At 40.1% G+C, this 12,500-nt stretch overlaps 1 protein-coding gene across 2 annotated transcripts in view; it reads right to left on the bottom strand.

Annotated features, from left to right (window-relative positions):
* Positions 1-5,217: 5,217 nt before the first annotated feature.
* Positions 5,218-12,500, bottom strand: part of LOC143030727 (uncharacterized) — a 10,810-nt gene continuing 3,527 nt past the window's right edge. For both annotated transcript variants that reach the window (XM_076193921.1, XM_076193920.1), the window contains exon 2: positions 5,218-6,854. In XM_076193921.1, coding sequence (XP_076050036.1) covers positions 5,276-6,724 — 1,449 coding nt within the window. In that variant the 5' untranslated portion in view covers positions 6,725-6,854 and the 3' untranslated portion in view covers positions 5,218-5,275. The remainder of the gene's footprint in view (positions 6,855-12,500) is intronic.

Raw genomic sequence — 12,500 nt, 5'->3', positions numbered from 1 at the left:
TGTCCATTTGTTACGGTTAATTCTACCCACAAACTATCATATGCATCCTGTTTTCATTTCTCTAAAACACAGGCATGGACATTGCTTTTAACGTATAACAGAACACCCCCACCTTTCTTGTGGTTTCTATCCCGATGAAAGTGTTAAAATCCTGCAATATGAAATTCAGCTTCAAACTCTTTACCATTTAACCATGTCTAGATTGTTCCTACCATAACGAGATTTGCACTTTTGACGTATGCCTGTATTTCTTGGAGTTTATTTCTATTACTACGAGTATTAATGTACATAGTATTAAGAAACTCGTGATTCTTTCTTTTTGACACGTTTTGTATTTCAAAATAGTGGTATAGTGCTACGAGATGCCTTGGCATTCGACATGAGCAGGGCACCGTAGGTTTGCACGGCAGTGTTGTGGCGTGCTCGATCCACAGACGCTTTCCAGCACAAGGACTCTCTGTTACAGGCACAAGGCCCTCGTTCATTGGTACATACATGAATACATACCAAAGGCTTTTTCCCCCTACATGGGGGTAGCCACAAAGAAAAAGGCATAGGAACCACTCCCACCCATTCCATTTCCTATATATTCCACTCCCCTCCCTCTTATCTTGGCACCTCCTGGATGATGGGTCATCCCTGCATCCTGTCCACTGCCTTGGGTCAGAAGCAGTGTCGCAAGACACAGCACATCCACAACAAGGCCCCTCGTAAAATCGGCGACCCCCCCCCTCTCCGTCCCCTCATGCAGAAAAGGAGAAGACGGGGAGAAATCCCTTCGGGCTGCGTCAAATTATTTTTCTCATGCATACTTCCTCACCCCCATCACCCACCCACTCCCCCTCATGCATCACAGCATTTTCTATACACAACCCCTATCTTCTCTCCTCTCCCGTCCTTCCTCCACAGACATTCCTCTCTTTTGTAATGCCCCTTTCACCTCATCTATCCATCTCATCCTAGGACGCCCCCTCATAGTCACTCATTCCACCTCTACCTTCCACACTTCTTTTACTAATCTTTCTTCACTCATTCTTTCTGTGTCCAAACCATCCTAATACCCTTTCATCAACCCTATCTCCCAGTTCCTTTTCCACCCCTGTTCTCCTCATCTCCTCATTTCTCACTCTATCTAGCCTAGTAACCCCTATCATACTTCTCAGACATTTCATCTCAAACACATTCAAACTCCTTCTTTCTTCCTCTTTCATGTTCCATGTTTCTGCCCCGTACAATGCTGTTGGCACCATCACTCCTTCATATAACCTCCTCTTAGCATCCATTCCCAGATGTCTATTTCTCATTACGCTTTTCAATCCACCAAGGCATTTACTCGCTTCTCTCAATCAACATTCTACCTCCACCCCCACTCCTCTCTTTCCTGCCACATTCGCACCCAAGTATCTAAAACTATCCACTTCCTCCAGTCTTTCACCCTTAATGCTCATCTCCAGCCTGCTGTCACTCTCTCCCCTTGTACATCTCATCACCTTACTTTTACCCACATTTATCTTCAGCTTCCTTCTTTCACACACCTTCTCAAACTCTGTCACCAACTTCCTCAGTCCCTCCTCTGATCCTGCTACAAGCGCAGTGTCGTCAGCAAATAACAACTGGCTCACCTCCCACTTTTCTCCATTTTCCTTAATCATCTCCAACCCCTGACTCACTACCCTTGCATTCACCTCTCGCACAACCCCATCCATGTAAAGATTGAACAGCCAGGGTGACATAACACATCCCTAACGAAGTCCCACCTTTACCTCAAACCATTCACTCTCTCCATTTCTAATCCTGTGAGAATCAACACCGTGTGAGAACGAAACCTTTATTGGTACGACGTTTCGCTTGTTACAGCTTTTTCAAGTACTGGATTCTGGATTCTGGATTCCTAGGAAAGACCACCCGCTTGCGCGGGATCGTTTTTTGTGGGAGGGGAAGAATGTCTGTAAGAAAATGAAAAGATAGTAGCGTATAAAAGAGGGCTATTGCCACCGGGCGATTTGCGAGCGATTAGGGGCTTGTTGGTGGTGGTGGCTCGGGAGAACTGGACTGGGAGCTTGGATGGCGGCGTCAACGCCAGGATGAAGAGCAGATTATATCACCAGAAGTTCAGAAAATGGTAGGAGGCGTAGTTGGAGAGAAAGGTGGAAAAACGGAAAAATCTTTAGTGGGAGGTAAACTGAAATGAGAAGATGTAGTATAAGAGAAAGTTAGAAAGGAAGCGAATTTTAGTCGAAGAAAAAGTAAGTGTAGATGTTTGTGCGTGGGTCGTGGCTATGTTCGTGAGAGGTGTGTGTGTGTAACTTACGGGAAATGAGTAGAGTTTACTTCCCGCGATAAGTACAGACATATGGCAAACACTCTGAGCACATATAGGCCGACGGGGAAGGAACTGGGAGAGGTTATCAAGGAGGGTGGGTGGAAGGGCGGAGGGGGGTGAGAAGGGGACGGGTGGGACTTGGTGGAGAAAAAGGAGGACAATTCGGACAGTTCGTTGAAATGGACCGAATTATCCTCTTTTTTCTCCACCAAGTCCCACCCGTCCCCTTCTCACACACACACCCCTCCGCCCTTCCACCTACCACCCACCCCTCCCTGATAACCTCTCCCAGTTCCTTCCCCGTCGGCCTATATATACTCAGAGTGTTTGCCATATGTCTGTACTTGAAAAAGCTGTAACAAGCGAAATGTCGTACCAATAAAGGTTTCGTTCTCACACGGTGTTGATTCTCACAGCCTTGTCGGCTTTTGCCTTTGTGTTTCATTTCTAATCCTAACACAAGCTCTACTACTTTCGTAAAAACTCTTGACTGATCTTAACAGCTTTCCTCCTATCCCATATATCTGCAATACCTCCCACAGTGCCTTCCTGTCTACCCTGTCATAAGCCTTTTCCAGATCCATAAAAGCCCAAAAAACATCCTTACCTTTTCCTATAGCTTTCTCACATATCTGTCTTACCACAAAGATCTGATCTACACAACCCCTACCTGTCCTAAACCCACACTGTTCCTTACCAATTACTCCCTCTGTTCCTCTCCTAATCCTCTCAATCAAGACCCTCCCATAAGCCTTCCCAACTACACTCAACAAGCTGATCCCTCTGAAACTACTACACTCACACTTGTCCCCCTTTCCCTTGTAAAGCAGAACTACACAGGCACTCCTCCAGCACTCTACCCTCTCTCAAACATTAAATAACCTCACCAGCCAGTCCACCATCACTGTACCTCCTTTCTTCAGACATTCTGTATGGCATCCATCCAGACCAGGTGCCCCACCTGCTCTCATCATCTCAACAGCTGCTCTCACTTCATCCTTCCCTATTTCTCCTCCATTTTCCTCACTCATCACTCTCATTTTCTTAGCGCTTTCCACTGCAACCACCTTTCCCTCCCTATCCTTCTTCACATTTAGCAACTCCCTAAAATACTCTGCCCATCTTCCTCTCACTGCCTTCTCTTTCATTATCATCTCTCCATCCGCAACTTTCACTTTTTCTTCTCTATTTGATTGGCCTCTTTTTTCTCTTTTAATTTCCTTCCAAAACATCTTTTTATTACTTTCCAAATTTTCTGCCATACTCTTACCCCATTTTACATCTGCTCTCCTCTTTGCTTCCTTTATCTTATGCTTAGCTTCCCTTCTCTTTACTTTGATTGGTACATGTGTAATACCTACAACGTGGCATCGTTTTCCTTCCACGCAGGGAGTACGACGTCGCCCCCATTTTAGTCTAGAACTGTCCGTCTTACTGTGAGCATGTAGCTCTCCTATCGTCACTCACCTCTGTACACACAACCCACTGATTAATAAGGATGTCCCCGCGCGTTTCTGTTGCACACTTACAAACATGTTGCCTTACATTGTAAAATTGTTCTTTACTGACACACTGCTCTATAATGACATTTGGTACTTCATTGACATTTAATGTCTCATGGACATTTGCCCCATCACAGACATCTGGTCCCTCACGGTCATTTGATCTTTTATGTGCACTTTGCCCCACTACGTCATCGCCTTCCACACCAGCCACCCGTCGTTCGCTGACATTCTGTCTGGCATCCCTTCCTAAGATATTCTGTCCTCTACTGACATTATATCCTACCATGATATTTTGTCCTCTATCATTGTATACCATCGTGATATTTTTTCTCCCCTATCATTATGTCCCATCATGATATTTTGTCCTCCACTATTGATATATCCTATAGTGATATTTTGTCCTTTGACATTGCATCCTAGTGTGATATTTCGTCCTCTACCAACATTATATTCTAAAGTGACATTTTGTCCTACACTGACATATTGCTCCACGTTATTACTATACCCTACTCTGTTTCCCCAATACACTATTTCCCCTTCCCTTTGATTTCCTAGCCCAAAAAATGAACTAGTTCATTACAAACTCCCACAATGAGTTTGTAATAACATTTTTGCCTCTACAAGTAAGGTGGATCCATCAGAAGCATAAAGGTCATGACGCCTGGAAAAGATACCAAGGATCAAGAAAGTGGCATCCCAGTTGCGTGCACAATCGTGACATCCTCTCATTGATCCCTATGGCTCTACTGGCCCAACACGTGCCAGCGTAGATCCTCGGAAGGATTCCATAGACTACGTGGCAGCTCCCATGCTCCTTCAGCTCCTGAAGAAGGACATTGTAATACTGAACAAGCTCCACTTATCTCACCCTACCCACATCGTTACATTAAATTGTAGGGATTCAATAAACAATGTTGAATATATTATCATAGTTATATTTACATTAACACACATTACATGTAACAATGGAGTATACACCAGACAACTTTGCACAATACTAAGGTAAACAGAACTGCATCGATCATGACGTGCAGATATCTATATCCACCAGTCATGCCACCCTCTAATATTCTTGATGGTTTTCCATAATTACATGAACATTCGTGCACTTAATGGAACACTCAATACTTTACGAACAAGCAAAAATGCAATTACATAATAGGTTAATCAAAGCTCACTTAAATAACTGCACAACTGATAATAAATCAACTAAAATTTACAATTGATATTATACATGTGCAACTCATCAACCAAACAGGTCTATAACAGTGGATCAATACTTAAGAGCTGAACGTACCATCACACAGAGAAGTTAAATCACCCAGGTCACACTGAAGAGACCTCTCACCAGCGTGGGTCATCACGTAATACAGGAGACCTTTCGTGAGGAAGTGTAACTAGGTTTTTTTTTTTTTTTCAAGCTGTATCGCACAGGTCCCACTTGAAGCTACTCTCCACTGTGTGTCACCATGTGTTGTTTGAGATAATTCTTTCGTGAGAAAGCTGCAACACACAGGTCACACTTGAATGGCTTCTCGCCAGTGTGGGCCATCTTATGATATTTGAGAGCAGCCTTGCTTGTAAAAGCTGCATCACACAGATCACACTTGAAAGGTTTCTCTCCAGAGTGGGTCACCGCATGTTGTTTTAGATTACTCTTTAGTGAGAAAGCTGCATCACACAAGTCACACTGGAAAGGCTTCTCTCCGGTGTGGGTCATCACGTGTCGTTTGAGAGTACTCTCCTTCAAAAAACCTGCATCACAAAGATCACAATTGAAAGGCATCTCTCCAGTGTGAGTCATCATGTGTCCTTTGAGATCATAGTTTCGTGAGAAAGCTGCATCGCATAGGTCACACTTGAAAGGTTTCTCTCCAGTGTGGGTCATCACGTGACATTTGAGAGCACTATTTTGAGAGAAAGCTGCATCACACAGGTCACACTTGAAAGGCTTCTCTCCAGTGTGGGTCATCATGTGAACATTGAGATGATCCTTTCTTGAGAAAGCTCCACTGCACAGGTTACACTTGAAAGGCTTCTCTCCAGTGTGGGTCCTCACATGACATTTGAGAGCAGTATTTCTTGAGAATGCTGCATCACAAAGGCCGCATTTGAAGGGCTTCTCGCCAGTGTGGGTCATCATGTGATATTTGAGATCACTTTTTTTTGAGATAGCTGTATCGCACAGTTCACACTTGAAAGGTTTCTCTCCAGTGTGGGTCCTCGTGTGGTATTTTAGAGCACTCTTGCTTGTAAAAGCTGCATCGCACAGGTCACACTTGAAAGGCTTCTCTCCAGTGTGGGTCATCATGTGATTTTTAAGAGCACTCTTTTCTGAAAAACTTGAATCACACTGGTCACACTTAAAAGGCTTCTCTTCAGCATGGGTCAATACGTGTCTTTTGAGAGCAGTCTTTCTTGAGAAAGCTGCATCACACAGGTCACACTCGAAAGGCTTCTCTTCAGTGTGGATCATCATGTGATATTTGAGAGCAGTCTTTCTTGAGAAAGCTGCATTGCACAGGTCACACTCGAAAGGCTTCTCTTCAGTGTGGATCATCACGTGATATTTGAGAGCAGTCTTTCTTGAGAAAGCTGCATCACACTGGTCACACTTGAAAGGCTTCTCTCCAGTGTGGGTCATTATGTGTTGTTTGAGAGAGCCCTTTCCTGATAAAGTTGTATCACACAGGTTACATTGGAAACGTTTCTCCCCAGTGTGGGTCACCGTATGTTGTTTGAGATCACTCTTATGTGAGAAAGCTTGATCACAACGGTCACACGCAAAAAGTTTCTCCTCATTGTGAGTCGTCACGTATCGTTCAAGAGCACTCTTTTCTAAGAAAGATGTACCACACTGGTCACTTTCAAAAGGTTTCTCTCCAGTGTGAGCCATTGTGTGATATTTAAAATGATTTGTAAGATTTGAGTGCTGCAAACACCATATACGATTCTCTGTTAAATTAGGAACATACGGAACCTTTCAATGCCCTTTTCCAAGGAAATATTGATATTTACCCATCAACCTGAAAGAAAATATATAATCAATTCGATGTCCAACTTTTTGAGAGCATGTGATATAGTGGGGCATTAACCAAAATGCAGTAGTTGGATGGAACAAACAACTCGTATTAAAGAAGCTTAATGGATGAAAAAAGAAATGGAAGGTTGAGCAAATACTAAAAACTATGAGGGGCAGAGAAAAAAAAAAAAAACACCAGAGACTGCGGCAGTAAAAAAATTTCAGGGAATAATAGGCAAAATGAGCAGCTGAATAAATACTGGAAAAAAAAAAAAATAATAATAATAATAATAAAAAAATAAAAAAATAAAAAAACAATAGCACAGTTGTATATAATAGAACAGTTAAATAAAAAAAATAGCAGAGGACCACTACACACACCAATGACGTCATAAATCACCATTGGAAAGATTCATAGGAATCTGATATACATTTCTACAGCAAATTACTTGATTTCCACTATGCATTTAACCCCTCTTCCTCCTGTAACCTCAGGATTGACGGAGATACAAGTAACATTCCACAGAAATACCACCAGAAACCTATAAATATATAAAATGTTGATTTTTGACATCCTTGTGTGAGAAGTAAATTACTTCTAGATAATCTATCCTAACCTGTCCCTCACTACACCTAGGATAGGTTAGATTCACCCCTCCCTTCCATCAAATACTAAACAAGGTTGCAGTAGCTTATTGGGATAGAGTTATTCAGTAAAAACAGCCTCCCAATTTCAGAAGCATTATACAATAAAGCAGTGGTTCCCAACCTTTTCTGGCATGAGGCAGTACCCTTGCCAAGCCTTTCAGAAGTCTCCGGCACCCTTATTAGAAAATCTAAATCCTAGTTTGTAGTTTGTCAGTACTTTGGGGATTCAACATCAGTGTAACAAAATTTTGTCCCTGAATATGAAAATACTCATCTTTACATTGATGCTGCTTTAATGAACAAAAATGGATGACAATACAAAAATATAATTGTAACAGTAATTATAGCAGTTGCACAATATATATTCAAGTAAGTTGCACAATGCTACAACAGGAACAAATATACACACCACAATGAACCATGCATGTCTACTCACACAAAGAATTTTAGATGGCATCAATTCAGATAGGCCCCACCACAGAACACTTCTTGTAACATTAGACATTAGTAAAGCTTTTGATGCTATCCCCCGCCACAACCTAACAAATAAAATATATAACACAGACGTGCATAATAACACCAAAAGATGGCTGGCCAATTATCTGGAAGGTAGGAATGCTTATGTGTCATATAATGGCCAATCATCGCACATCAGAAACATTAAGAATGGAGTACCACAGGGCTCTGTTCTCCCCACGCTCTTTAATCTATACATGTATGACTTACCCACACCAGACACCTCAGAAATACAAATCTCTTCCTACGCAGACAACATAACAATCACATGCACACATCTTAACACAGACAAAGCCGCAGAAATAATCCAGCCATACCTTGATACACTCAACACATGGTTCACCACATACAGACTCAAAATAGCTCCAACCAAAATCTACAGCAACACTTCTCACCAACTGGACAAAAGAACAAATACATACCTCATCTCTACATCAACAACACTCTAATACCACACACAAACACACCAAAAATTCTTGGTGTAACATACAATACATCCATGTCTTTCAAACAACACATCACAAACATAACAAATGCACACCTAGACTTAATGCACTTAAGTCAATCACTGGAACAACATTTGGACAAAACAAAGAAACTAATACAACAATATACAAACAATGCATATGCTCAGTGATGAATTATGCGAGTCCTGCATGGGCTCCTAATCTCAGTGAGACACACCACGACACCCTTCAAATCATACAAAACAAAGTCCTAAAAACAATTACAGGCTGCACAAATACAACACCTACAGACCATTTACACCATGAAACAAAAGTCCTCAAAGTCAAGGACCACCTCAACATGAGAGGCACACAAACACTTGCTACAGCCACCACAAACACATCATACCCACTACACTACATAGCAGAGCACCCACACACACCAAGAAACATTAAAACAACACCCAAAGACCTTTATCACACACAGATACTCTCTTCTCTTCCTCCACAACCACCAAATACCAGCCTCCAGAAACTCACCGCTCCATTAACACACTGAAAGACAACACACTGCTGCATGCCAGACCCCCTGATATCCATCCTTCTGAATCCTCTCTCCCACGAAAGGACAGAGTCCACCTGGCCACACTGCAGTGCGGCCACCACCCAGCACCACTAAGCTACCAGAAGAGGATGACCGCACTGTGAACAGCTGCCCAGGATGTAACACTTCACCCCATACCATACAACACATAATGGAAGACTGCATTATACACAATCATGCACGCAAACAACACAACATACACTCTATAAAGGATTTGTGGGAAAACCCAGTTTCGGCTGTGGCATTCCTTGGGGAGACAGGACTGCTCGGACAGTCTAGGGAACGACAACAACAACAACAACAACTCAGTGTGAGACCTGTGATTAATGCTTGGAACAAAGATGCTTATTTTTGCCCTAAATTTTGGCGGCACTCTCAGTTGATCTCGTGCCACTCCTTGGTGCCGTGGCACACCGGTTGGGAACCACTGCAGTAAAGAGTCGAACCCAAATTTAAATATACAAGCAGATGACCTTAGGGCCCTCCCAAGCATGAGACAAATTGCCACAAATCCAAGCACAGGACATTTGTTCACAACATGAAGCCAGAGGCTTCCCTTAGAACGTGACATTTCTTCACTGCCTGAGTTACCAGGTAATCTCTTCCAAGTGACTGGTGACCTCCCCCAGTGAAGAATAAGTACAGAGATTTAAGTATATATAGTAAGATAATTAAACATAACACTGGAATAATTTAAGTATTTAAGAGATTCAAGTATATATAGTAAGATAATTAAACATAACACTGGAATAATTTAAGTATTTAAGAGATTCAAGTATATATAGTAAGATAATTAAACATAACACTGGAATAATTCTTATCCTGACCACCTACAGTGAAGTCATAAACCCCATTTCAAAGGAACATAATCCATAGTAGGGCATATGGAAAATACATTTAGAAATAATAAATCCACAGATGGCCAACACTTTCAATGAAGTGTATATATATATATACATATATATATATATATATATACATATATATATATATATATATATATATAAATATATTTATATATATACACATATACTGTATATACACATATACACACATAACTATATATATATATATACACATATACACATATATATATATATATATATATATTATATATATATACACACACACATATATATATATATACACACATACACACACACACACATATATAAATGTATATATTTGTATATGTATATATATTTGTATATTTATATGTATATATGTACATATATGTATATATATATGTATATATATATCAAGGACTACTATTACACAGGACGTGCGCACCCAGATCCCTGGGTCCGCTAGCGGAGGCCATTGCTTTCTTGGTAACCTAACATTCTATATTGGACAAATATATCAAAACTAGAAACATGACATTGTATATAGGACAAATATATCAACTATTGACTTATTCAATGCAGTATAAGTTAATATGAACTTTTATAGTAAAATAAGAAACTATTTCTAAGGCACTGGTATGTTTTGAAATCATAATTTTAGCCGGACTTAACAGGTATTATTGTATAAAGTTAGTGGACACCAGGGTTGGCATTTTTTTTTTTTTTTTTTTTATCTTTTTAGAAAATATAAAAAATACTTTTGTTTATTCAAATCTGATTTATTTGATTTAAATAAAAATTTTTTTTATAGATTTTAAACATTGTGGGATTGCTATCTGATATGCGATCTGATTGCTAAAGGATATTTTTAGCATATCAATATAAGGAGCAGCTTCATATAGACCTGCCACAAGTATACAAGGAACAGTATGTATCACTGTGCAGTCTACAACAAGTTTCAACAAGATTCTTGTTGAAACTTGTTCTAGGTAAGCAGCTTCTCACTGAGTCAGTTGCTGCTTTGGAATCAACCGGCAGAAAAAATGATCCTGTCTGGAATTATTTTGAAAAACTACCAACAACTTCTGGCAAAGGGTAGGTACCGAGCTAAATGCAAAGACTGCAGCCAGGAAATACAGGGCATTGTGTCAAGATTAAAATCTCACAGAGATAAATGCCAAGGTCAGCCACAGCATACAGAAGAAATTGATGACCCAGGTAAATAATTTTACTTATATTGTGTGCATTTCTCCCTTTTCATATGCAACTATATAACTTTGGTGAACAATGGAGAGCATGTGCAATAAAAATGTGAAAGCCTAGAGATACTTCAACTTCATTACTTCTAAATTTGGGTAATGACTATATCACTATAATATACTGTATCCACTCAACTTTGGGGACTAGATGATTGTTATTCATTTCATTCAACATTGTGTAATATATTTCATAGGTTCCATTGGAATTCAGCCCACATGGGATTCAGCCCAAAGGGATTTAGCCTAACCTAACCCAACTAACCCATTATTTTTAGTCAATTTAAAAGTGGACTGAATCCTGTGTGGGCTGAATTCCAAGCCCACCTACTTCATATCCTGTTATTTCCAAATAATATAGTGGTTTGTGTGAATATGATCATTATCTAAAAAAATAACTACTATACTCAAAAGTAGCCTAATTCACACTGTATTAATTCATTTATCTATTCATTTATAAATTATGCAATATGCTAAAATTTTCTGTTTCCATTTCAGGATCTTTATCAACATCTTCAATCCCTTCATCATCGGCTCCACTTGAATTATCTGCAAACCTGACTCCACCATTAAAAAGGTCACTATCAGACTCCTCCACAGGCGTCACTTCTGCTAAATAATTTTCATATGAAAGAAAGTCATCAACATCTCTGGACAGATTTATCATAAAAACTTCAGCCTCTCAAAAGGAAAAGCTCGACAAAGTTGCAAGAATATTTGCTACAAATTCACCATTTCGTATTGCTCAGCATCCTCAGTTTCTCAAGATGGTTCAGAACCTGAGGCCAGGTTATATTCCTCCATCCAGAAAAGAAATTGCTGATAAGTACTTGGATCTTGTGTATGAAAAGGAATATAAAAAGTGTGCAGATGACCTGAATAATGAAACTGTATGTCTTTCAATTGATGGGTGGTCTAACATCCATAATGAACCCATAATATGTGTCACTCTAACAACATCCCCTGATCAGATTTATTTAGTTGATACAAGAGACACATCAAGGAAACCTCACACTGCCGAATATCTTCTATAACTTCTACAAAATTCGATCAAGAAGGCTGAACATGATTTTGGTTGTCACATTGGAAGTGTTGTGACAGACAATGCAGCAAATGTCACCAAGATGAGAAAACTCTTGGAGGAATTGAGTGAACCTGAGCATACCGTCCTCACATACAGCTTATACCGTTCCTTGTATACTTGTGGCAAGTCTATATAACACTGCTCCTTATACTGATATGCTAAAAATGTCCTTTAGCAATCAGATCGCATATAAGATAGCAATCCCACAATATTTAAAATTTATAAAAAAAAAATCTATTTAAATCAAATCA

The sequence above is a fragment of the Oratosquilla oratoria genome, chromosome 12, assembly GCF_046742065.1.
Source record: "Oratosquilla oratoria isolate Oo_2021 chromosome 12, ASM4674206v1, whole genome shotgun sequence".
Taxonomy (NCBI): domain Eukaryota; kingdom Metazoa; phylum Arthropoda; class Malacostraca; order Stomatopoda; family Squillidae; genus Oratosquilla; species Oratosquilla oratoria.
Note: the sequence above shows the minus strand (reverse complement) of the source record. Positions and strands in the feature narration are given on the sequence as shown.